Genomic DNA, 25,560 nt, shown 5'->3' with positions numbered 1-25,560 from the left:
GGGAGACAAGTCTTGTGGCAGAATTTTGTACCCGTTGAAGTGGGAATAAATGTGTCTGAGGTAGATAAAAAAGTATGGAATTACAATAATCTAGATGACAAGAAACAAATGCATGACTTAATTTGGCAGTTGTAGGTCGGTCAAGGTAGTTTCCTTATCTTCCCAATATATTATAAATAAATAAATAAATATATATATATATATATATACATATACAAGCTGCATATATCTGACTCTTGTTCATTGTAGATTGCAGTGTCATGATTGTCTTCTGAATATGTTTACACTCATTCGTTATTTCTTTTTACTTGTGTTTTTTACAGCTTCATATCGATATGTGCATGCATGTCAGATATCTTTATCTTCTGTTTTGCTTAAACCCCGTGGAAGGGTAGAGAGAATATGTTTTGTATATTTTATGTCACAAAGGGTTATAATAACGTACAAAAAGATGCGATTTTATAGCGATTTCACTACAATTGCAAAGCCATTTCGAGATGTTTCGAACCATATTGAATGGATGCAAATTAAAGTTAATATATGAAGAGCTTGCTTCCAAACGGCGCTATATCCATCATTTTCAATGGATTAAACGTCTTTTTGAAGCACATGAAAATATATATATATATATATATATATATATATATATAGGCTGATTCTTTGTATGTGGTTTCCTTTAGAATGCAATTTTCTTTTTCATTTTATACGTAGATATTAGGCACGACAGACTGGTTATAAGAAAAGGTTTTAAAATGCCAACACAATGCCGTATATAACAAGGTCTGGCTAACTGCTAAGTTATACGCCATGTATACTCAGCGTATTACGCGTTAGTGGGTAAAATAAAGGGTAGATTACAATGGACACTGCGGCTGAGCGAAGTTTGGCAACGACAGAGCTCCACGAAGATCTCGGGACCAGTTTTGACCAATCACAGGCCTCAAAACGCATATGCCGAAAACCAAGTTGGCTAGAATCTATTTATATTAGTCTGCACTGACACTTCGACATTTAAGAAAATGTTTTTTGTAGACACAGATGTTCAATTTTTACAAGGTCAAGATCGCACAATATAGACAAATAATACATAGGATACATGCCTAGAATTTTATTTTCTTTGGCACTTATCTATCATTCAATTTTTATCAATTTTTAGTACACATGTATCGCTTTGATAGTTTCGAAGATCTATGGCTGCAAGTGGACCTGTTTTTGTTGCAATTTTCGTCGGGTTGTTTCCTACTTTGACTGGATTAAAAACCTAGTTTTCGTCGAAGCTCCATGGCCCGAATTCACGAAGGTGGTTTAGAGTAATATACCATGGTTTACGACTTTTTTGTCTGCGTAAACAACGACCGACATTATTGCGTACGCCAACATGCGTCAAGTAACAAACGCGCGTTGATACGCGCATGTCAAAGTTACGTATATTTCACCCTTATTTAGACTATGGTTACACCATGGTCTAAATCCAAACCATCTTCGTGAATTCGAGCCGATTAGTCGCTGTCCTTAGAGGAGAACAGGAAGCTCTAGATTTGCGACGCGAACGGTTGAGACAAGATTACGATGCGTGCTCCTCTCGGAATTGAGCGGACGCGAAAATGGCCCATAAGTCGTCTTGAAAACTCAGACGACGCGAGCTATAAATAGATCGATTTTGATAAGCAATTTTGCGCATGTGCAAAACATTTTTTTTCCTTTGGACTTCCGAGGCGCTAAAATCTTGAGCTCCTCATTATCAATGTCCGCAATAGTTGGGATATGAGTGGTGTGGCTATTATACTTGCTAGAATATATCCATTCTTGAAAACGAATTTATTGACACGGCTCGTCATGTGCCAAATAATGACGTGTAAGTATTACAAATAACAGCAGAAACAAATGGTGCACTTTAGATCTAGCCATTTATTTGCGAAACTATAATCTCAAAATGTTCTTTTTCTTTTGTGGCAAGCATTGCCACATTCAGTAAATGCATCCGGTTAATTTCAGCAAAACACAGGAATAAGCTAAGCTCATTAGCACTTTCAAAGTTACTGACCAATCTTAAAATGCTGATATATCTCAGAAAGTTATGAAATGCATTGAAAAAGTTCCAAGCGTTCAATTTCAAAAATGTACTTGTACAAAAAGCTATGCTATATTTTTCTCAATCGTTTGGAACACAACTACTTTAGCCAGGATATTTCTGTCGAAAGCAGTTGTCTCAATTGAATTATCTTCTGTTTCTGACTTAGCATCGAAACCTTTGACATATGCACAGAACAGAGGTTGTGCAAATAATTTCATAAATCACTTTTACTATACCAATCCGATCCTATTAATCCTAGCTTAGCTAATCTTAAAAATGAAACGTGAAAGTGAAATCATCTTAAGTCAGTTAATAGGCAATGATATACTTGATGGATTATGATCTAATTGTGAGTATTGATAACAAAGCCTTGTCTCCACAGGAACATCGTTCAAAATCTGTGTAATGCGATATAGTATCATTCTTATAGAAATAGAAGAAGTAGCCCTAGTGGTACTACAACCCAATAATTAATATCGGTCGTGTACATCAACTCTCTGTCAATTATGAAAAACACACAAACAAAGGTCTGGTAGTATAATATGGCAAATCAGATCTTTTTGGATCTATAGTTTCTCAATTTCAATCTCATTTAAGTGTTGTATATCTCTGTTCCAAAATTGTTCCAAAAATGTTCCAAAATGTAATGAAAGTTTGAATGGTTTAAAAAATACTTAACATTATTTTCTCCTAACGTCTTGTATGAAATCGTACGATGATATATTTCGCAGTTTTTGGGAAATAAATGAAAAAATAACATCATGTCACTCGAAAATACGCTCTCCTTTTCAACGGAGAATTTTGGAATTTTCGGGGTCCAAATAGCTCTGGCGGTCTATTGTTTTTCGCTCCGCCATCAAAAGAAAAAAAATGTTTCCAGTTTTGTCATTCTGAGGAAATGTTTGAATTCCTTTTACCAGTTTAGGAAAGTAATCCGATTTTCAGGCGTGGCCAAAAGGTGACGCAATCATGGACTTTAATACACAGACAGTAGAGAGCGATACAAGCAAATGAGACCGTCTTTGTCTTAACTTTTAGAGACACGGACGGAAGCATACTTTGCGGCCAAAAACATAAGTGCACACTCTAAAGCACCAGAGCCTCTTCTGCCTTCCTGGCATCGCGGCTCCATCGGTCCCCACCTCCAGCCACTGAGAGATTCGACCGCTGCACATCCCGCGGATGATAGGTCCGTTGGCGGCCTGGACGTAGCTAGCCGGAATTGTTCCTGCGACACGGTAATTCTCTGTTTCCATCTTGCTCGAGACCAGGTCTATGACCTGAATGAACAAACAGTCGATGTGAGGGGGAAAATAAAGTACTCTGTAAGATTAATTCAATAAACTCAAATCAAGATCAACTATACGGAACACACACACACACACACACACACACACACATACAGATTAGAAGCAGGCATGTGTAATAGATGGAGGCAGAACTTTGAGAGACAGTGCTTGTGTTGAGAGGCCAACGGATCAACAGGCACTTAAGTATAATAGATTTTCCACATATCAAACAGGATGTCAAGTTGGATCTTCCTTTTCAACGTAAATTCCAAACACTGATTGGTCCGAATTCACGAAGTTGGTACAATTGACACCATGGTTTAAACCATGCACAAAGACGGTAGATTTGTGTCTACCGTCGCATGACCTATTTCGTTAAGTAATCAGTCATTTCGTCGATTTCGTCGACGAAATGTTCATTTCGTTTAAAAATGTTCATATTACGTAGACGAAATGATTATTATGTCGACGAAATTATCATTTCGTAACGAAATAGGACATGCGACACCGAGCACCTCATACAAAATTACGGCCTTTTTACATGGTTTAAACCATTGTTCCACCTTCGGAAATTCAGGCCATTAAGTTTCAAAACGGCAGATAATATGGACGACTGTTGCGACAAAGATTGTCGCCCCTACACGGATTGTCGCCCCCGTCACGGATTGTCGTCTGGCGACAATCCGTGACGCTTGTGAAGTTCCCAATTTTTGACCTCGATGGCGACAATCCATGATACTTCCCGTAACCATGTGATTAACTCCCTCAAACCTCTTCAATTGAATTATTTCACACACATGCAAACAAACTCATATGCACAAAAATATTTTAGATTATATCATACATAATCCATCTTTAAAAATAGATACAGGAACCATGTAAAATCAATCAAGCAGGAAAAATACAAAAATGAGACCCAGCTCCCAAAGTACATCTGGAGCTTGAATGACAAACATGCAATCTTCGCACTAACGTGGGACATCAAAAAAAAAAGAAAAAAAAAAGGTCAAACCTAACTCAAGAGTGGCCTGTGCAATCTGTGCGGTCATAATCATTCGAAACAAAAACCGCTCAACAGAAGGTCCGAAGTCATTATCAAAATGTAGACACAGGAACAGGCAAATCATCCAACCGTCAAGCCACGGAACTCTACACACAGTGTTCTGTGCGTCAAGTCCATCTACCGCGCCACATAACAAAAGCCAGTCTGCCTGAAGATCGCCCCGCTGCGTGAAAGCGCCGGTAGGGGACAAGACGCCAAAGCATACGTACGCCTATTGTTAGACATGCACACACACTAACATGCACGTGTATTCACAATAGCACACATAAACTTTTTAATGATACCTGATTATGTTCCTTGTTCCTGGTGAAGTTCTTTGCCGTCTGTGCCAGTTTGTCTTCAAGGGCGAAACCCGCGCACGTATTTTGATCATGAATATTCATGAACACCACATTCTGCCGGAAGAATTTTTAGAAACAATTTTGATATATGTAGTTAAAAAGTTCATACAGACTTCATGAGGATGCGTCAGAAAAAAAAACACAACAGGACGAACTCGCAGTCTTTTTCCTGCGACATGATGATTTGTCTAGTTATCTGGGAATATTAATGGGGGTGAGGAAACCTTTCATACTTATCATTAAACAAAACTGTCCTTGCATATGACTTCAAAAAAAAAAACCTATGTAATTTTCAAGGTAAATTGATGATATTGCTATTACACCCAAAGAGTCGCGACTATTGATTAATATGAACCTATGAGGAGGACCGGTGGAACTGCAACAGGTGGGTCGAAAGTTGTGGAATATCCCCCTCCCATGTATTTGTTTTGTTTTCCTGGGATGGTGGTCTAAAAGCTCTCATATATTTCATTCCTTTCAATTTATAGACACGTCAAGAGTGTGAAAAACATCTTGCGAAAATTCAAGATCCAAGATTCATGTCATTTTATTGTCATGCACTCAGGCATAAAAATCGTCATACAAAATATATGAAGAGTTTGTTTGCAAAAACCGATAAGTCCATTTTTGAAGACTTTGAAGTGCGGTCTCTGTCATAAAGTACAAAATAATACCTTTTAAATGATATATTGGTCACTACATATAAAGGTACATTTTTGAAGTTATGATCAAAAGAAACAACAATTTTCTTATTATTCTCTTTATCTTCCTTGACCTTTAATCGCAATTATAAAATGGGTTCAAGAATGTAGCCAATAGGAAGCGCTGAAATGAGTGCTTTGGTTACTCAGTCCCATTGCACTGCGTGTTAAATCCTATTGCCGATCGTCTGTGCGCGCGGCGGCTCCTTTGAATTGCATGCATACGCGCTGTCAATCCTGTAAACAACTTCTAGTTCGGACTGCCGGCCGGCCTTTCTTCCCTTGTGCATAACATGTGTGGCGTACGTATCATACGTACAGTGTACAGTAGACCAAGCGTTGTGGGACCGGACGCGTACATGGAGTCACTTTGAAGGGCAAATCCAACGATTTAGCAGGTTCATTCTCACGCCGTTTTCAGAGTATGTTGTCTAGTAGGCCTATATGAGGAGTCTATATCAAGTCTTTAAGGTAAAGGGTGCATATTCTATGTAAAATAAGTAAGTTTTCATGCGGGAACTTAAGTGTCCGGAAACCCAACTCCCCATCATACTTATATACACTGTATGTGCGGGATTTCCGAGTGCGACGTGCGTAAATGTTTGGGACGAACATCTTCGGACGTCTTGACCCACAAAGGTACGTGAAAAACGCTGAAAAATGCTGTTAGTTTTCGAATTTTCGACCCATTTTATAAAACAAATGATGCACAGGATTATTTCGTGGCGTTAGTGGAGGCGTAGCTCACTCTCGGGTATTTACAATTGTGAAACATGCACGAGGCGAAGCCGAGTGCATGTTGCACTACATTGTAAATACCCTCGAGTGCACTATACGCCTACACTAACGCACTCTATCCTGTGCATCATTTGTATAATATCTCCATTTGGCAAATATGGACTTATCGGTTTTTGCGAACAAACTCTTCATATGCAAAAGAAAACAGAACAATACAACTAAATGACCAATACACGTTGACAAAAATACATAATTCAACTCACTGAATATTGCACTTTGTCCCCGTGCATGTGTGTTCTGTTTCAAACAATTTTGATTTTAACAATTCGTCAAATACAGCGATAATGAAGATAACGCACATGGACCGAGACCCTACCACGTAAACACTCACCACACATCCAACAGAAAACGAACCATAACGAATCAAAAAGATCCACAGTGCACAATTTGCACAAAATGACAAATAATTTTTTTTTAAAAAGTCGACTCAAAGAGGAAGGAATGAACAAAGAAATGAAACGAAAGATGAGACGAAAAATGGAGACCGTACAGTCGCCGAAGTGGACGATTCCATTGTTATTTGTATCACATTTTATGTAAAGGTACTTTATCATGTTGGTATTGCACGTCATGAAAAAAAAAAACAAAGTAAATATAGAGGTAGCAGCCCGAAATCAAACTCACCCGATCGTAGTCGATCGCGATCGTGGCCGGCGAACTGCCGCTGAAGTTACCAGGAGCGTTGATGAGAACAGTGTTGAGGGCGCTGTTGTAGGTCATGGTTTCGGAGGCGGACTCCCCGTTTCTACCCCTCAGCTCCACGTGCCCAGTCTGCAAATCACGTGATCAGTTATTGTCAGTATGAGTTTGAGTTTGAGTTTGAGTTTATTCATTTAACAACGGTAAAAAGCTTGCAATCAGCTAAAAGTTACGTGAAATGATAACAAAACATAAGAATCATACAATGCAGAAAATGCAAATAAGAACGTGAAATAATCATTGCAAACGAACGCCAAAAAAAGTCACAACGTCACAAAGTCACAAAGTATACAAAGTATAACATGAAAGAGTAATATCAAAAGTATATACAATGAACAAAAGAAATCAAAACGAGAACTAAGGAAGATAATTATACAGAAATATACAAAGGTTGGAAAAATGGACAATCATACCAGCACTATGCAAACAGATTTAGACGTTCTAAAATAACAGACGAGCTTTTAACTAGACGGGATGTGGGGGGTCAAATGATTTGACAGACCTGTTCTACGAGAAAATATTTAGATGTACAGAATTAATACTTGGATATAAGTTGAATGTAAATTATTGCACTCATACAAATCTTTTCTTCATTTCTGTTATAAATAATTTAATATCATTAATTGTCCTAAGAGCTGTAGGGAGACTATTAAAAAGCTGAGAAACGTTTAATAATATAATTTACTTTTTCTTAGAAAATTGGTTCGTGATTTTGGAAGAACAACAGTTGTGTTTTCATTTCGGAGATTGTAATAAGGCTGAGATCTAAACTGAATCCTGGAAGACTGTGAATCAGGACGAGGTTATGGAGCAATTTAAAGATGATTGTCAGGGCCTGAATCTCCCGTCGATTTTTCAATGGTTTGACATCGTGGTACTGTGTACAGAGCTTCTCTATTGAAACGACCATCAACTCCCAGTTTGTAAACACAGCCTTGAGTCTACAGGGTGAGTCTGTTATTATGACGTAGCGACTTGTGTTTGAGCACGATATTAGAAGGTTCAGCCAATATTCTGATTCTTTTCAAAAATCAGTTTCTGTGAAACTTTTATCAGATAAGATGGTACTGCATAGAGGACTGAGAGGCACAATTTTAACGTACATGTATAAGAAACCGTCCAATACATCAATATACACTCAGCAAAATAAAAAGAAAGTGAACACTTTTTTAAGTTTATATTTCTCATAGAGAATTTGGCTGAATATTAATATTTTATATACCAGGTTAAAGATAATTAAATTGGCTTTCAACCTGGTAGGTCAATAAAAAAAGGCAAACTCTACGCATGAGTGGACACATTCGTTGTTCTCTTTCATAGCACAAAAGTAAGAATTGCAAAAATGGACAAGTTTTCATTCATGCGTTCGTGCTCTTCCACGTAGCAATGACAGCAAAATACAAGTCAAAACAAAAGAAAATATTAAGTTTCAAAAATCATCCTGTGATCTCTGTAATAACTTTGTATCCCGCAAAGACAAAGAAAGGCAAAAAAATGAAGAATCTTGTGTCAAATCCAAATGTAAATGGCATGAAAGAGGCAATAGTAACAAAAATGGAAGAAATTTCAAAATGTTATCACTGGTTATTTCAAATTAAGAACTGATTTAAAAAAAAATGATATTTGGTTCATGAATATGTCTCATGAATTCTTAAATTCCTAAATCAAAAGAATGAAAATAAAGAAATTCTGTCTATTTAATCACCTTTGCGGCTTTCTCCCTGTGTCATTTGAAGTTTGATTTGACAGAAAACTCTGATCTTTCCCCTTAAGTTTCCCACTTTGTTAGTGTTTCAGGATAGAAAGACATACAAGAAGACGAAATTTTGCTATTTCATTCATGTCTCTCATTATGTTCTTTTGTTATCATTGCTATATTGAAGGGCGTTTGCAAATGAACAACAAAATGTCAATTTTTGTCATTTTTACTTTCGTGTCTTGAAGCACAAAAATCAATGTGTTCACTCATGCATGAAATTTAACTTTGTATTAACCTACAAGTTTGACAGCCAATTAAATAATCTTTAATATGGTATATAACACAATGATTTTGATCAAAATATTCTATGGAAACTATTGTGTGCTGGAAAAAGTGTTTACTTTCTTTTTTGTGGAGCGTAGATCGGTAAACTGTTTCTTTAACAAACTTGTTATGACGACATGAAAATAAACCAAGTAATGCAGTTTGATCATATAAAAATAAAGTTCCTTATTGATTAATTTTGGTTAAAATTTTGAGTAGATGTTAATTTCATTTCAGAGAAAAACAATAGTCTAACTATCTATACCTATTTTGTCGTTTACGCTTTCTTGGTTTTCGTCAAACGTTTGTAAATGTAATCTGCATTTAAGAAATGTCATGCCATCGTAAAATATGATTATCTGCGTAATGTCAGTTTCCAAAATGTGGCCTTATAACCACAGTGGAAAACACAAAACAATATCATTCTAAGGTTGAATTAAGGCTACGAAATATTTGGGGAAAAATATTATGGTCATTTTCACCAAGACCATAATCAAAATGGAATTTATAAACTATAGTGTCTTTGAACTCACAGAATCATGATCCAGGACTTGATCGCGTGCCCCAGCAGGGCGACTATTGTTGGTTGGTTGCTGACAGTGAGCACTCCCCTTGTGAGCCATTGCAGTGATTGTGATGGCACCGGCTACAAGCAGAGCTGTGATGAGTACAGCGGTACAGGGGATCCTCCACAAGGCGAAACGCGAGCCTCTGGGTGGCGCCGTATCTGCCCCCATCTTGGCGTATGGTGGCAGAGCCGAGGGAACGTCGCACTAAGGTAGGCAAAAGAAGGGGGAGGAGGAGGGGGAGGGGAGGGGAGGGGTAAGTTTGAGGTATTTGGGCGTGAAAGATTGAATGAAAAGAAGTGAACTCTGGAGGTTTTAAAGGGAAGGTATCGTAGGTTTGTTAACGTGATGATTCAGCCTTTAATTTTCCTCGAGATATTTATAATCCACTTCAAATAAAATGTTAAATAGCATAATGAATTTTAAGAGGAAATCAAGGTTTACTATAAATCATCAAGCATCAATAACAAACTCTGAATTCAACTTTCAATTATATGCACTTTCATATGTCGTAAGTTTTCACATTATCTCGAAAAATCATCATCAACAGAAGTCGGAAAAGATAGATGTATACATATATTCCATTAGCAAAATATATTGCACTACCAAACTTACAAATAATTACCTAAGCAATTATGCAGTGGAAGGACAGCCAATATAAGTAAATGCTTGAACACGTGGCAGCCCAGGAAACCTTTCTCCGTATACACGTTTAATTTACCAGAATGGAGAGAGAGAAAAAAAATGTTCTCCAAAACACAAATAAAGCAGATGCGAATAATGCTATCAAATCATTTCTGTGACATGAAGTCAGATTAAAAGCTTGCCTGTGATCCTGATTTCTCCATGGTGAAATCGTACTTGATGAAAGGCCGTCAGTGGAAGAAAGTCGCAAAGTCGACAGTTGAAGGAGTTGGTTGTAGTTCTGCTCACGGTCATCAGCTGCCTGATGAAACGACACTGCAAGTTCGCTTGATTTATAACAAAACGCTTGGGCGCGGCCTTGTAAAAATCAAATTTCACTCAAATTCTTCGTGCTCTGATTGGTTGGAACCAAATTAATGGAACGCATATCTAAATCTGGCTTTCGTTCAATATGATCTCAAGTTTCACTGAAAATCCGTCCTTGGACATGATGTTTTACTCTCCATATTCCCCCTCAACCTAAATGTATCAATGGGTATTTGGCAAAGCTATGAAGTATTAAATGTTAATGGTAGGTTCCTTGGGTAACGCGGTGTCAACACTGTAGAGGCTTCCCTGGATTAAAAAAGAAGAAGACATTATTACCATTATCAATGTTATCCTTATTTGTTTCACTATCATTATTATCATGATCATGATCATTATCATTATCATTATCATTACTATTATCATTATTCCTATCATTATCTTTTTTTCATCTTGAATCCTACTACTATTCCGAATCTGGATACAAGCAACACAGATCCCTCCAGTCACCCAGGCCAAACAGCATCATAATTAACTATACCTTCGGATGAATTTCTTTTTTCTTAGCAAAATATTGAACTAGTTAGGTTTGGATCAGTATTATTGTGTCATTATCTACCATTGTCAAATCATTTGTCCGAAATATAGTGGATAATTATCTAAACTGCAATGTAAACGAGAAGCTACAACCTTTTTCCCTATGTGTAATACACAGATTGTGCAGTTGCTCGGCGCGGTCGGCTCGTGGGGAAACCAGTCCTCAATAAAAGACCATGTTGATATAGGGACAAATACACGGATACGCTCGTCAGATCGACAGATAACAATATCAAATCAAAATCATACCACTAACTGTTAACAGAGCCTTACTTTCCTCACATAAAACCTGAAAGATTTAATCCTTCTTTTATTGTAAGCTCCCTGAGCCTCACGAAAAGAGGGTATCAATCATTCACTGCATTGTATTGTATAGTATAAGCTAGTTCCGAGTTCCACTTTGCGCATGAGCAGAAAAAAGGTCATTGTACCAATAGGCATGTTGGTTTTTAAATTCACTGAGATAAGCATCTCTGACGTAATGATTATACATACAATCCTTACAAATGCTGCTTGCCAGCACATCCACCTGACAGCAAAATCGGTATACGTGGTTTACGTACGAAAGAGCTTGTTAATATAACCAATGCAAAATAATGAAATGGATGCTTTCCCAAGTGTTTATTGGCGGATCATTCTGGTCATCTGATCTTTCTTTGTTTGAACAGGACTGATGAATTCCATCAACTGTTACGTAAAACTTATGCATTAATCGCTCTGAAAACGAGTGAAGTGCCCCTGACCGACTGAGAAAAGAAGAAAGGTCATTCGGACCAATGTGCCCACGAGCTAACTCCGAACTGGCTTATTGTATTGTGTTGTATTGTATTGTATTGTATTGTATTGTATTGTATTGTATTGTATTGTATTGTATTGTATTGTATTGTATGACATTGTATGGCATTGTATTGTATTGTATTGTGTTGTATTGTAAGATTCTGCTTTGAGAGGTCTGATAGGTCTGTAGTGAGTACGCGTGCACATCGAAGATTGATATCCATGCTCCAAGTTATATTTATTTTTTGTTCTGGTTTTATTATCCCAGTTTACGTAAAGAATACTCATTGCACAAAAACTCCCCCATCCCATTAAAGAGATATTATTTGAAATAAAACGCACCATCTTTTGGCAGAAATAGGGAAAATCCCATCAAAAATTGGCCTAAACAGGTGCCAATAGTATCAATGATGAACATGATGTGATAGGTTAATGTCCTATACTTTTGAAAGTGAGGGGCTTTTTTAAATATACTTCCTCTTTAACTGATATTTGATAAGAGCAGTGGCTCTAAATTATTGAAGTTTTCCTCAACGGGATTAAAGTTGGCGTGATATCTTGCAGGACTTGACGGGAAAGCCCCATCTATACAGCAGTATCATACCATAACACAGCATGACTGCGGCTCAGGTAGCAGCAGGGGAGATGCGGGGAGTGGTGCAATGAGGAGATGGTGCCACATCGCTTGATAGTCAATCACCACGTAATCTTTTGGCAGAAATGGGGAAAATCCCATCAAAAATTGGCATAAAAAGGTGCCAATAGTATTAATGATGAACATTATCAGATAGGTTAATGTCCTATACCTTTGACAGTGAGGGTTTTTTTAAAATACACTTCCTAGTTTACTGATATTTGATAAAAGCACTGGCTCTAAATTATTGAGGTTTTCTTCAACGTGATTAAGGTTGGCACGACATTTTGCAAGATTTGACGGGAAAGCCCCGTCTGTAATGTCACAGCAGTATCACACCATAACATACCATAACTGTTCGATTCGCTGCAGGGGAGATGCGGGGAGTGGTGCCATGAGGAGAGTGGTGCCACAAGGAGAGTTGAAGCGCCCCTCCCTCCTCCCCCCCCCCCCACCTCTTCTAACTTGTATCCAGAGTTCACAGGTTAAATCTCTTGCGCCCTCTGTTGAAATGTGCTACAAAATCACTGTCACTCTAGCACAAGGAAACAGAGGTGGTACAACACAACAAAGACACAGGCCACAAAAAATAATCAAAACCGAAGTAAAAAGTGAATTTCTCCTATTCATGTACAGTGTATGACCCTCACTACGACTGAGACGACAGCAATTGATTTGTCTGCGATATGTGTATAACCTAGATCCATTCAAGTCTTTCTTATTAGCATTTCATTTCATTTGGCAATTTGTGAACATAAAATCCCACAGCCAAGCGTTCCTTCCCGTTTAATCCTGTTACCACAATTTCTTGATTATCTTACAAGTTGTATACTGCTTTTCAATCAGTACATCATGTATATGAGGTTTGTGTTTCCTGAGCGCAATGAGCATTAACGTACATTATTTTTGTTTTCCAATGAAAGTTTTGTCACGCACATTGCAATACACTCTTAGTTTTATCACGTTCCTGAAGTTTCATGCATTCAACACAATGGTGACATGGCCTTGTATAACGTTTTATAAAGTGGACATAGTGTGTGGTCTGGCCGTGTGTTACTTGCTTGTGCGTGAGTTGTTTTTGTTTTGTTCTGTTTTTTCCTTCCTTTCTCCTCCTCCTCCTCCTCTTCTTCTTATTCTTTTTTCTTCTTGTTCCAACAAACCCAGTTTACAGACAAGCGTACAATTTTCCCACTTGCATTCCAAATCATATATTAATTCATATTGCTTATCATATTCATAGCCACTTCTCGAATGTAACCGAGATTTTGGGGGTTTCGCTGGGACAGTGTGAGAGGCCTGCATGTCCCGCCGTGAGTTCTCGTTTCCATCATGGCCTAGAGTGCATTCACTTTCTGTTCCTACATACTAATGTCGAAAGGTACAATTTTCAACTGCCCCTTTATTATCCTTTATACGGATGTTATAATACCATGTTAATATAGACTGCTTATTCCAAACTGTATTCTATACGTGCATTGCATATCTAATACTATTTTTTATGTTGTAGCAACAACAAAAAAGGAGCTGAAAACTGCTTATCCAATAAAGGCGAGCCAATGGAGTAAAATGGAGTCAAAAGGGGGCTGAGCTTTCCATCCTAGCAGAATCTTCGTCAGAGGCAAAATGACAAACAAGCAGGGAAAGCAATCACATAATAAGGACTTCATACAACAAGAACAGTCAGGGATGGGCTGGGTACATAGAACAAAGAAAATAAAGGAAAGGGTTGGAGGTCATGAGCAAGGAGCCCAACAGATAAAGGGAGGGGGATTAGAGCAGGAGGGTGGACAGACAAAAAGCAGAGGAGCGCGGACAGACAAAAAGTAGAGGAGGGTCAGTAATGATTATGAGGATCATGGGGGCAACCATTGAAAGAAAGGGATGAATAGGGAGGCAATATCAAAGAAGATAAGGAACACCAGAGCAATAAAGAAAGGGAAAGAGTGCTAGAGCAGCAGATGTTAGATTCAGCCCCTGTCGTCCTTGGATTTGGTGGCGCTACATCGGTGACATTTTGTTCATCTGGACCAGGGAGGAAGAAAGCCTCCATACTTTCACTGACCACATCAATTCTTTCCACAGAACCATCAAATTCACTTCTGATTTCTCCCAAGAAGAGACCAACTTCCTTGATGTCACCGTTAGAAAGAATTCTAACCATGCCGCCACCACTCTCTACACTAAACCAACAGATACCCATTAGCACCTTCACTCAGCCAGCTGCCACCCTCGCCACTGCAAAACCAGTATCCCTTACAGTCAAGCCATCAGACTTCGCCGTATCTGCTCTGAGGATTCTGGGTTTTCTCTCCATGCCAGGAACCTGAAGAGACATCTCGAAGCCAGGAGCTACAGTCCCAGGAGAGTTCAACAAGCCATCAACAAAGTTTGTTCTCTGCCCAGATCTGAAGCTATCAAACCGAAAACCAATTAGCAGGACACCGATGACAGAATACCCCTCGTGACCACTTTCCATTCCAATCTACCCTCTCTCCACAATATCATATCCTTCGTGATAATCACCATATCCTTCACACCACTGATCGTCTCTACGGTGAGTCTTACAGGCCATCCCAGATACTCCCATCCTGGCACACCGACCGACGCCCGCGCGCCCCACAACCTCAAGGATCTTATCGTCTGTGCTGAAGTACCCTCCCTCACTGACAATTCTTCTCCTATACAGCATGGCACATTCAATTAATGTTCAGCCAGTAGGTGCATCATTTGTAGTATACACACCCATGAGAGTGACCCCTTACCTGTTGGGCTCCTTGCCCATGGCCTCCCACCCTCTCCTTTGTTTTCTTTGTTCTATTTACCAACCCTGTCCCTATCTGTTCTTGTTGTGTGAAGTCCTTATATGTATGCGATTGCTTTCCCTGCTTGCAACGGCGTAGCCAGGATTTCATCTTAGGGGGGGCGGTGAGTCTGCGAGGGAGCGAAGCGACCGAGCCCGAGCGAGCGGAGCGAGCGAGGGGGGGGGGGGGGGGGTTGTCCCCCCTCCCACGGTAAAAACTTTTAGCATTTTGATGTTGTAAATGGTGTAATTTGATGCATGTTTTTGCGCGTTTTATCGACGTGAAACAGTACCACTTGTTAATGGTAGCAGTTTATTTTGATGTAGATTATTATGGAACAATTTGCCTATAAAAGGGTATAATTTAGATACACTTCTTGTATTAATTCTTTTTACTGAATATCATGAACGCGACTGAACCCGAGCGAGCGGAGCGAGCGAGGGGGGGGGGGAGGGTGTGGGAGGGGGGTGTCCCCCCTCCCACGGTAAAAACTTTTAGCATTTTGATGTTGTAAATGGTGTAATTTGATGCATGTTTTTGCGCGTTTTATCGACGTGAAACAGTACCACTTGTTAATGGTAGCAGTTTATTTTGATGTAGATTATTATGGAACAATTTGCCTATAAAAGGGTATAATTTAGATACACTTCTTGTATTAATTCTTTTTACTGAATATCATGAACGCGACTGAACCCGAGCGAGCGGAGCGAGCGAGGGGGGGGGGGGGAGGGTGTGGGAGGGGGGTGTCCCCCCTCCCACGGTAAAAACTTTTTGCATTTTGATGTTGTAAATGGTGCAATTTAATGCATGTTTTTGCGCGTTTTATCGACGTGAAACAGTCCCACTTGTTTATGGTAGCAGTTTATTTTGATGTAGATTATTATTGAACAATTTGCCTATAAAAGGGTATAATTTAGATACACTTCTTGTATTAATTCTTTTCACTGAATATCATGAACGCGACTGAACCCGAGCGAGCGGAGCGAGCGAGGGGGGGGGGGGGGAGGGAAGGGTGTGGGAGGGGGGTGTCCCCCCTCCCACGGTAAAAACTTTTTGCATTTTGATGTTGTAAATGGTGCAATTTGATGCATGTTTTTGCGCGTTTTATCGACGTGAAACAGTCCCACTTGTTTATGGTAGCAGTTTATTTTGATGTAGATTATTATTGAACAATTTGTCTATAAAAGGGTATAATTTAGATACACTTCTTGTATTAATTCTTTTCACTGAATATCATGAACGCGACTGAACCCGAGCGAGCGGAGCGAGCGAGGGGGGGGGGAGGGTGTGGGAGGGGGTTGTCCCCCCTCCCACGGTAAAAACTTTTAGCATTTTGATGTTGTAAATGGTGTAATTTGATGCATGTTTTTGCGCGTTTTATCGACGTGAAACAGTACCACTTGTTAATGGTAGCAGTTTATTTTGATGTAGATTATTATGGAACAATTATAAAAGGGTATAATTTAGATACACTTCTTGTATTAATTCTTTTCACTGAATATCATGAACGCGACTGAACCCGAGCGAGCGGAGCGAGCGAGGGGGGGGGGGGGGAGGGTGTGGGAGGGGGGTGTCCCCCCTCCCACGGTAAAAACTTTTTGCATTTTGATGTTGTAAATGGTGCAATTTGATGCATGTTTTTGCGCGTTTTATCGACGTGAAACAGTCCCACTTGTTTATGGTAGCAGTTTATTTTGATGTAGATTATTATTGAACAATTTGCCTATAAAAGGGTATAATTTAGATACACTTCTTGTATTAATTCTTTTCACTGAATATCATGAACGCGACTGAACCCGAGCGAGCGGAGCGAGCGAGGGGATAGGGGAGGGTGTGGGAGGGGGGTGTCCCCCCTCCCACGGTAAGAACTTTTTGCATTTTGATGTTGTAAATGGTGCAATTTGATGCATGTTTTTGCGCGTTTTATCGACGTGAAACAGTCCCACTTGTTTATGGTAGCAGTTTATTTTGATGTAGATTATTATTGAACAATTTGCCTATAAAAGGGTATAATTTAGATACACTTCTTGTATTAATTCTTTTCACTGAATATCATGAACGCGACTGAACCCGAGCGAGCGGAGCGAGCCAGGGGGGGGGGGGGGAGGGTGTGGGAGGGGGGTGTCCCCCCTAACACGGTAAGATGTTGTAAATGGTGCAATTTGATGCATGTTTTTGCGCGTTTTATCGACGTGAAACAGTCCCACTTGTTTATGGTAGCAGTTTATTTTGATGTAGATTATTATTGAACAATTTGCCTATAAAAGGGTATAATTTAGATACACTTCTTGTATTAATTCTTTTCACTGAATATCATGAACGCGACTGAACCCGAGCGAGCGGAGCGAGCGAGGGGGGGGGGGGAGGGAAGGGTGTGGGAGGGGGGTGTCCCCCCTCCCACGGTAAAAACTTTTTGCATTTTGATGTTGTAAATGGTGCAATTTGATGCATGTTTTTGCGCGTTTTATCGACGTGAAACAGTCCCACTTGTTTATGGTAGCAGTTTATTTTGATGTAGATTATTATTGAACAATTTGTCTATAAAAGGGTATAATTTAGATACACTTCTTGTATTAATTCTTTTCACTGAATATCATGAACGCGACTGAACCCGAGCGAGCGGAGCGAGCGAGGGGGTAGGGGAGGGTGTGGGAGGGGGGTGTCCCCCCTCCCACGGTAAAAACTTTTTGCATTTTGATGTTGTAAATGGTGCAATTTGATGCATGTTTTTGCGCGTTTTATCGACGGGAAACAGTCCCACTTGTTTATGGTCGCAATTTATTTTAATGTAGATTATTATGGAACAATTTGCCTATAAAAGGGTATAATTTAGATACACTTCTTGTATTAATTCTTTTCACTGAATATCATGAACGCGACTGAACCCGAGCGAGCGGAGCGAGCGAGGGGGGGGGGGAGGGTGTGGGAGGGGGTTGTCCCCCCTCCCACGGTAAAAACTTTTAGCATTTTGATGTTGTAAATGGTGTAATTTGATGCATGTTTTTGCGCGTTTTATCGACGTGAAACAGTACCACTTGTTAATGGTAGCAGTTTATTTTGATGTAGATTATTATGGAACAATTATAAAAGGGTATAATTTAGATACACTTCTTGTATTAATTCTTTTCACTGAATATCATGAACGCGACTGAACCCGAGCGAGCGGAGCGAGCGAGGGGGGGGGGGGTGGAGGGTGTGGGAGGGGGGTGTCCCCCCTCCCACGGTAAAAACTTTTTGCATTTTGATGTTGTAAATGGTGCACTTTAATGCATGTTTTTGCGCGTTTTATCGACGTGAAACAGTCCCACTTGTTTATGGTAGCAGTTTATTTTAATGTAGATTATTATGGAACAATTTGCCTATAAAAGGGTATAATTTAGATACACTTCTTGTATTAATTCTTTTCACTGAATATCATGAACGCCACTGAACCCGAGCGAGCGGAGCGAGCCAGGGGGGGGGGGGGGGGAGGGTGTGGGAGGGGGGTGTCCCCCCTCCCACGGTAAGAATTTTTTGCATTTTGATGTTGTAAATGGTGCAATTTGATGCATGTTTTTGCGCGTTTTATCGACGTGAAACAGTCCCACTTGTTTATGGTAGCAGTTTATTTTGATGTAGATTATTATTGAACAATTTGCCTATAAAAGGGTATAATTTAGATACACTTCTTGGATTAATTCTTTTCACTGAATATCATGAACGCGACTGAACCCGAGCGAGCGGAGCGAGCGAGGGGGTAGGGGAGGGTGTGGGAGGGGGGTGTCCCCCCTCCCACGGTAAGAACTTTTTGCATTTTGATGTTGTAAATGGTGCAATTTGATGCATGTTTTTGCGCGTTTTATCGACGTGAAACAGTCCCACTTGTTTATGGTAGCAGTTTATTTTGATGTAGATTATTATTGAACAATTTGCCTATAAAAGGGTATAATTTAGATACACTTCTTGTATTAATTCTTTTCACTGAATATCATGAACGCGACTGAACCCGAGCGAGCGGAGCGAGCGAGGGGGGGGGGGGGGGAGGGAAGGTTGTGGGAGGGGGGTGTCCCCCCTCCCACGGTAAAAACTTTTTGCATTTTGATGTTGTAAATGGTGCAATTTGATGCATGTTTTTGCGCGTTTTATCGACGTGAAACAGTCCCACTTGTTTATGGTAGCAGTTTATTTTGATGTAGATTATTATTGAACAATTTGTCTATAAAAGGGTATAATTTAGATACACTTCTTGTATTAATTCTTTTCACTGAATATCATGAACGCGACTGAACCCGAGCGAGCGGAGCGAGCGAGGGGGGGGGGGGGGAGGGAAGGGTGTGGGAGGGGGGTGTCCCCCCTCCCACGGTAAAAACTTTTTGCATTTTGATGTTGGAAATGGTGCAATTTGATGCATGTTTTTGCGCGTTTTATCGACGTGAAACAGTCCCACTTGTTTATGGTAGCAGTTTATTTTGATGTAGATTATTATTGAACAATTTGTCTATAAAAGGGTATAATTTAGATACACTTCTTGTATTAATTCTTTTCACTGAATATCATGAACGCGACTGAACCCGAGAGAGCGGAGCGAGCGAGGGGGGGGGGGGGAGGGTGTGGGAGGGGGTTGTCCCCCCTCCCACGGTAAAAACTTTTAGCATTTTGATGTTGTAAATGGTGTAATTTGATGCATGTTTTTGCGCGTTTTATCGACGTGAAACAGTACCACTTGTTAATGGTAGCAGTTTATTTTGATGTAGATTATTATGGAACAATTATAAAAGGGTATAATTTAGATACACTTCTTGTATTAATTCTTTTCACTGAATATCATGAACGCGACTGAACCCGAGCGAGCGGAGCGAGCGAGGGGGGGGGGGGGGAGGGTGTGGGAGGGGGGTGTCCCCCCTCCCACGGTAAAAACTTTTTGCATTTTGATGTTGTAAATGTTGCAATTTGATGCATGTTTTTGCGCGTTTTATCGACGTGAAACAGTCCCACTTGTTTATGGTAGCAGTTTATTTTGATGTAGATTATTATTGAACAATTTGTCTATAAAAGGGTATAATTTAGATACACTTCTTGTATTAATTCTTTTCACTGAATATCATGAACGCGACTGAACCCGAGCGAGCGGAGCGAGCGAGGGGGGGGGGGGGGGGGAGGGAAGGGTGTGGGAGGGGGGTGTCCCCCCTCCCACGGTAAAAACTTTTTGCATTTTGATGTTGTAAATGGTGCAATTTGATGCATGTTTTTGCGCGTTTTATCGACGTGAAACAGTCCCACTTGTTTATGGTAGCAGTTTATTTTGATGTAGATTATTATTGAACAATTTGTCTATAAAAGGGTATAATTTAGATACACTTCTTGTATTAATTCTTTTCACTGAATATCATGAACGCGACTGAACCCGAGCGAGCGGAGCGAGCGAGGGGGGGGGGGGGAGGGTGTGGGAGGGGGTTGTCCCCCCTCCCACGGTAAAAACTTTTAGCATTTTGATGTTGTAAATGGTGTAATTTGATGCATGTTTTTGCGCGTTTTATCGACGTGAAACAGTACCACTTGTTAATGGTAGCAGTTTATTTTGATGTAGATTATTATGGAACAATTATAAAAGGGTATAATTTAGATACACTTCTTGTATTAATTCTTTTCACTGAATATCATGAACGCGACTGAACCCGAGCGAGCGGAGCGAGCGAGGGGGGGGGGGGGAGGGTGTGGGAGGGGGGTGTCCCCCCTCCCACGGTAAAAACTTTTTGCATTTTGATGTTGTAAATGGTGCAATTTGATGCATGTTTTTGCGCGTTTTATCGACGTGAAACAGTCCCACTTGTTTATGGTAGCAGTTTATTTTGATGTAGATTATTATTGAACAATTTGCCTATAAAAGGGTATAATTTAGATACACTTCTTGTATTAATTCTTTTCACTGAATATCATGAACGCGACTGAACCCGAGCGAGCGGAGCGAGCGAGGGGATAGGGGAGGGTGTGGGAGGGGGGTGTCCCCCCTCCCACGGTAAGAACTTTTTGCATTTTGATGTTGTAAATGGTGCAATTTGATGCATGTTTTTGCGCGTTTTATCGACGTGAAACAGTCCCACTTGTTTATGGTAGCAGTTTATTTTGATGTAGATTATTATTGAACAATTTGCCTATAAAAGGGTATAATTTAGATACACTTCTTGTATTAATTCTTTTCACTGAATATCATGAACGCGACTGAACCCGAGCGAGCGGAGCGAGCGAGGGGGGTGGGAGGGAAGGTTGTGGGAGGGGGGTGTCCCCCCTCCCACGGTAAAAACTTTTTGCATTTTGATGTTGTAAATGGTGCAATTTGATGCATGTTTTTGCGCGTTTTATCGACGTGAAACAGTCCCACTTGTTTATGGTAGCAGTTTATTTTGATGTAGATTATTATTGAACAATTTGTCTATAAAAGGGTATAATTTAGATACACTTCTTGTATTAATTCTTTTCACTGAATATCATGAACGCGACTGAACCCGAGCGAGCGGAGCGAGCGAGGGGGTAGGGGAGGGTGTGGGAGGGGGGTGTCCCCCCTCCCACGGTAAAAACTTTTTGCATTTTGATGTTGTAAATGGTGCAATTTGATGCATGTTTTTGCGCGTTTTATCGACGTGAAACAGTCCCACTTGTTTATGGTAGCAGTTTATTTTAATGTAGATTATTATGGAACAATTTTCCTATAAAAGGGTATAATTTAGATACACTTCTTGTATTAATTCTTTTCACTGAATATCATGAACGCGACTGAACCCGAGCGAGCGGAGCGAGCGAGGGGGGGGGAGGGTGTGGGAGGGAGGTGTCCCCCCTCCCACGGTAAAAACTTTTTGCATTTTGATGTTGTAAATGGTGCAATTTGATGCATGTTTTTGCGCGTTTTATCGACGTGAAACAGTCCCACTTGTTTATGGTAGCAGTTTATTTTGATGTAGATTATTATTGAACAATTTGTCTATAAAAGGGTATAATTTAGATACACTTCTTGTATTAATTCTTTTCACTGAATATCATGAACGCGACTGAACCCGAGCGAGCGGAGCGAGCGAGGGGGTAGGGGAGGGTGTGGGAGGGGGGTGTCCCCCCTCCCACGGTAAAAACTTTTTGCATTTTGATGTTGTAAATGGTGCAATTTGATGCATGTTTTTGCGCGTTTTATCGACGTGAAACAGTCCCACTTGTTTATGGTAGCAGTTTATTTTAATGTAGATTATTATGGAACAATTTTCCTATAAAAGGGTATAATTTAGATACACTTCTTGTATTAATTCTTTTCACTGAATATCATGAACGCGACTGAACCCGAGCGAGCGGAGCGAGCGAGGGGGGGGGGGGGAGGGTGTGGGAGGGAGGTGTCCCCCCTCCACGGTAAAAACTTTTTGCATTTTGATGTTGTAAATGGTGCAATTTGATGCATGTTTTTGCGCGTTTTATCGACGTGAAACAGTCCCACTTGTTTATGGTAGCAGTTTATTTTGATGTAGATTATTATTGAACAATTTGCCTATAAAAGGGTATAATTTAGATACACTTCTTGTATTAATTCTTTTCACTGAATATCATGAACGCGACTGAACCCGAGCGAGCGGAGCGAGCGAGGGGGTAGGGGAGGGTGTGGGAGGGGGGTGTCCCCCCTCCCACGGTAAGAACTTTTTGCATTTTGATGTTGTAAATGGTGCAATTTGATGCATGTTTTTGCGCGTTTTATCGACGTGAAACAGTCCCACTTGTTTATGGTAGCAGTTTATTTTGATGTAGATTATTATTGAACAATTTGCCTATAAAAGGGTATAATTTAGATACACTTCTTGTATTAATTCTTTTCACTGAATATCATGAACGCGACTGAACCCGAGCGAGCGGAGCGAGCGAGGGGGTAGGGGAGGGTGTGGGAGGGGGGTGTCCCCCCTCCCACGGTAAGAACTTTTTGCATTTTGATGTTGTAAATGGTGCAATTTGATGCATGTTTTTGCGCGTTTTATCGACGTGAAACAGTCCCACTTGTTTATGGTAGCAGTTTATTTTGATGTAGATTATTATTGAACAATTTGCCTATAAAAGGGTATAATTTAGATACACTTCTTGTATTAATTCTTTTCACTGAATATCATGAACGCGACTGAACCCGAGCGAGCGGAGCGAGCGAGGGGGGGGGGGGGAGGGAAGGGTGTGGGAGGGGGGTGTCCCCCCTCCCACGGTAAAAACTTTTTGCATTTTGATGTTGTAAATGGTGCAATTTGATGCATGTTTTTGCGCGTTTTATCGACGTGAAACAGTCCCACTTGTTTATGGTAGCTGTTTATTTTGATGTAGATTATTATTGAACAATTTGTCTATAAAAGGGTATAATTTAGATACACTTCTTGTATTAATTCTTTTCACTAAATATCATGAACGCGACTGAACCCGAGCGAGCGGAGCGAGCGAGGGGGGTAGGGGAGGGTGTGGGAGGGGGGTGTCCCCCCTCCGACGGTAAAAACTTTTTGCATTTTGATGTTGTAAATGGTGCAATTTGATGCATGTTTTTGCGCGTTTTATCGACGTGAAACAGTCCCACTTGTTTATGGTAGCAGTTTATTTTGATGTAGATTATTATTGAACAATTTGCCTATAAAAGGGTATAATTTAGATACACTTCTTGTATTAATTCTTTTCACTGAATATCATGAACGCGACTGAACCCGAGCGGGCGGAGCGAGCGAGGGGGGGGGGGGGGGCGGGGAGGGAAGGGTGTGGGAGGGGGGTGTCCCCCCTCCCACGGTAAAAACTTTTTGCATTTTGATGTTGTAAATGGTGCAATTTGATGCATGTTTTTGCGCGTTTTATCGACGTGAAACAGTCCCACTTGTTTATGGTAGCAGTTTATTTTAATGTAGATTATTATGGAACAATTTTCCTATAAAAGGGTATAATTTAGATACACTTCTTGTATTAATTCTTTTCACTGAATATCATGAACGCGACTGAACCCGAGCGAGCGGAGCGAGCGAGGGGGGGGGGGGAGGGTGTGGGAGGGAGGTGTCCCCCCTCCCACGGTAAAAACTTTTTGCATTTTGATGTTGTAAATGGTGCAATTTGATGCATGTTTTTGCGCGTTTTATCGACGTGAAACAGTCCCACTTGTTTATGGTAGCAGTTTATTTTGATGTAGATTATTATTGAACAATTTGTCTATAAAAGGGTATAATTTAGATACACTTCTTGTATTAATTCTTTTCACTGAATATCATGAACGCGACTGAACCCGAGCGAGCGGAGCGAGCGAGGGGGTAGGGGAGGGTGTGGGAGGGGGGTGTCCCCCCTCCCACGGTAAAAACTTTTTGCATTTTGATGTTGTAAATGGTGCAATTTGATGCATGTTTTTGCGCGTTTTATCGACGTGAAACAGTCCCACTTGTTTATGGTAGCAGTTTATTTTAATGTAGATTATTATGGAACAATTTTCCTATAAAAGGGTATAATTTAGATACACTTCTTGTATTAATTCTTTTCACTGAATATCATGAACGCGACTGAACCCGAGCGAGCGGAGCGAGCGAGGGGGGGGGGGGGGGGGAGGGTGTGGGAGGGAGGTGTCCCCCCTCCCACGGTAAAAACTTTTTGCATTTTGATGTTGTAAATGGTGCAATTTGATGCATGTTTTTGCGCGTTTTATCGACGTGAAACAGTCCCACTTGTTTATGGTAGCAGTTTATTTTGATGTAGATTATTATTGAACAATTTGCCTATAAAAGGGTATAATTTAGATACACTTCTTGTATTAATTCTTTTCACTGAATATCATGAACGCGACTGAACCCGAGCGAGCGGAGCGAGCGAGGGGGTAGGGGAGGGTGTGGGAGGGGGGTGTCCCCCCTCCCACGGTAAGAACTTTTTGCATTTAGATGTTGTAAATGGTGCAATTTGATGCATGTTTTTGCGCGTTTTATCGACGTGAAACAGTCCCACTTGTTTATGGTAGCAGTTTATTTTGATGTAGATTATTATTGAACAATTTGCCTATAAAAGGGTATAATTTAGATACACTTCTTGTATTAATTCTTTTCACTGAATATCATGAACGCGACTGAACCCGAGCGAGCGGAGCGAGCGAGGGGGTAGGGGAGGGTGTGGGAGGGGGGTGTCCCCCCTCCCACGGTAAGAACTTTTTGCATTTTGATGTTGTAAATGGTGCAATTTGATGCATGTTTTTGCGCGTTTTATCGACGTGAAACAGTCCCACTTGTTTATGGTAGCAGTTTATTTT

General features: G+C 40.4%; 1 protein-coding gene across 1 annotated transcript; it reads right to left on the bottom strand.

The window, feature by feature from the left end:
• Positions 1–1,890: 1,890 nt before the first annotated feature.
• On the bottom strand, positions 1,891–9,740 carry LOC139709542 (uncharacterized). Its single transcript, XM_071621499.1, has 4 exons — positions 9,522–9,740; positions 6,891–7,037; positions 4,711–4,821; positions 1,891–3,354 (listed from the first exon to the last, which is right to left on the bottom strand). The coding sequence occupies exons 1-4, from the start codon at positions 9,723–9,725 to the stop codon at positions 3,109–3,111; spliced, it is 708 nt and encodes a 235-aa protein (XP_071477600.1). The 5' UTR covers positions 9,726–9,740; the 3' UTR covers positions 1,891–3,108.
• Between the last annotated feature and the right edge of the window lie 15,820 nt (positions 9,741–25,560).

This window comes from Diadema antillarum, unplaced genomic scaffold, assembly GCF_040938485.1.
Source record: "Diadema antillarum isolate AM-2024a unplaced genomic scaffold, OU_Dant_1.0 seq00001448_RagTag, whole genome shotgun sequence".
Lineage (NCBI taxonomy): Eukaryota > Metazoa > Echinodermata > Echinoidea > Diadematoida > Diadematidae > Diadema > Diadema antillarum.
This window is presented reverse-complemented; position numbering and strand designations above follow the sequence as displayed.

Excerpts from the sequence above, each read along its gene's own strand:
- LOC139709542 (XM_071621499.1), bottom strand. The coding sequence starts at position 9,725 with ATGGGGGCAGATACGGCGCCACCCAGAGGCTCGCGTTTCGCCTTGTGG. Across the intron at positions 7,038-9,521 it reads AAGTCCTGGATCATGATTCT|ACTGGGCACGTGGAGCTGAG; the intron begins GTGAGTTCAAAG and ends CGTGATTTGCAG. Across the intron at positions 3,355-4,710 it reads GGAACAAGGAACATAATCAG|GTCATAGACCTGGTCTCGAG; the intron begins GTATCATTAAAA and ends TTGTTCATTCAG.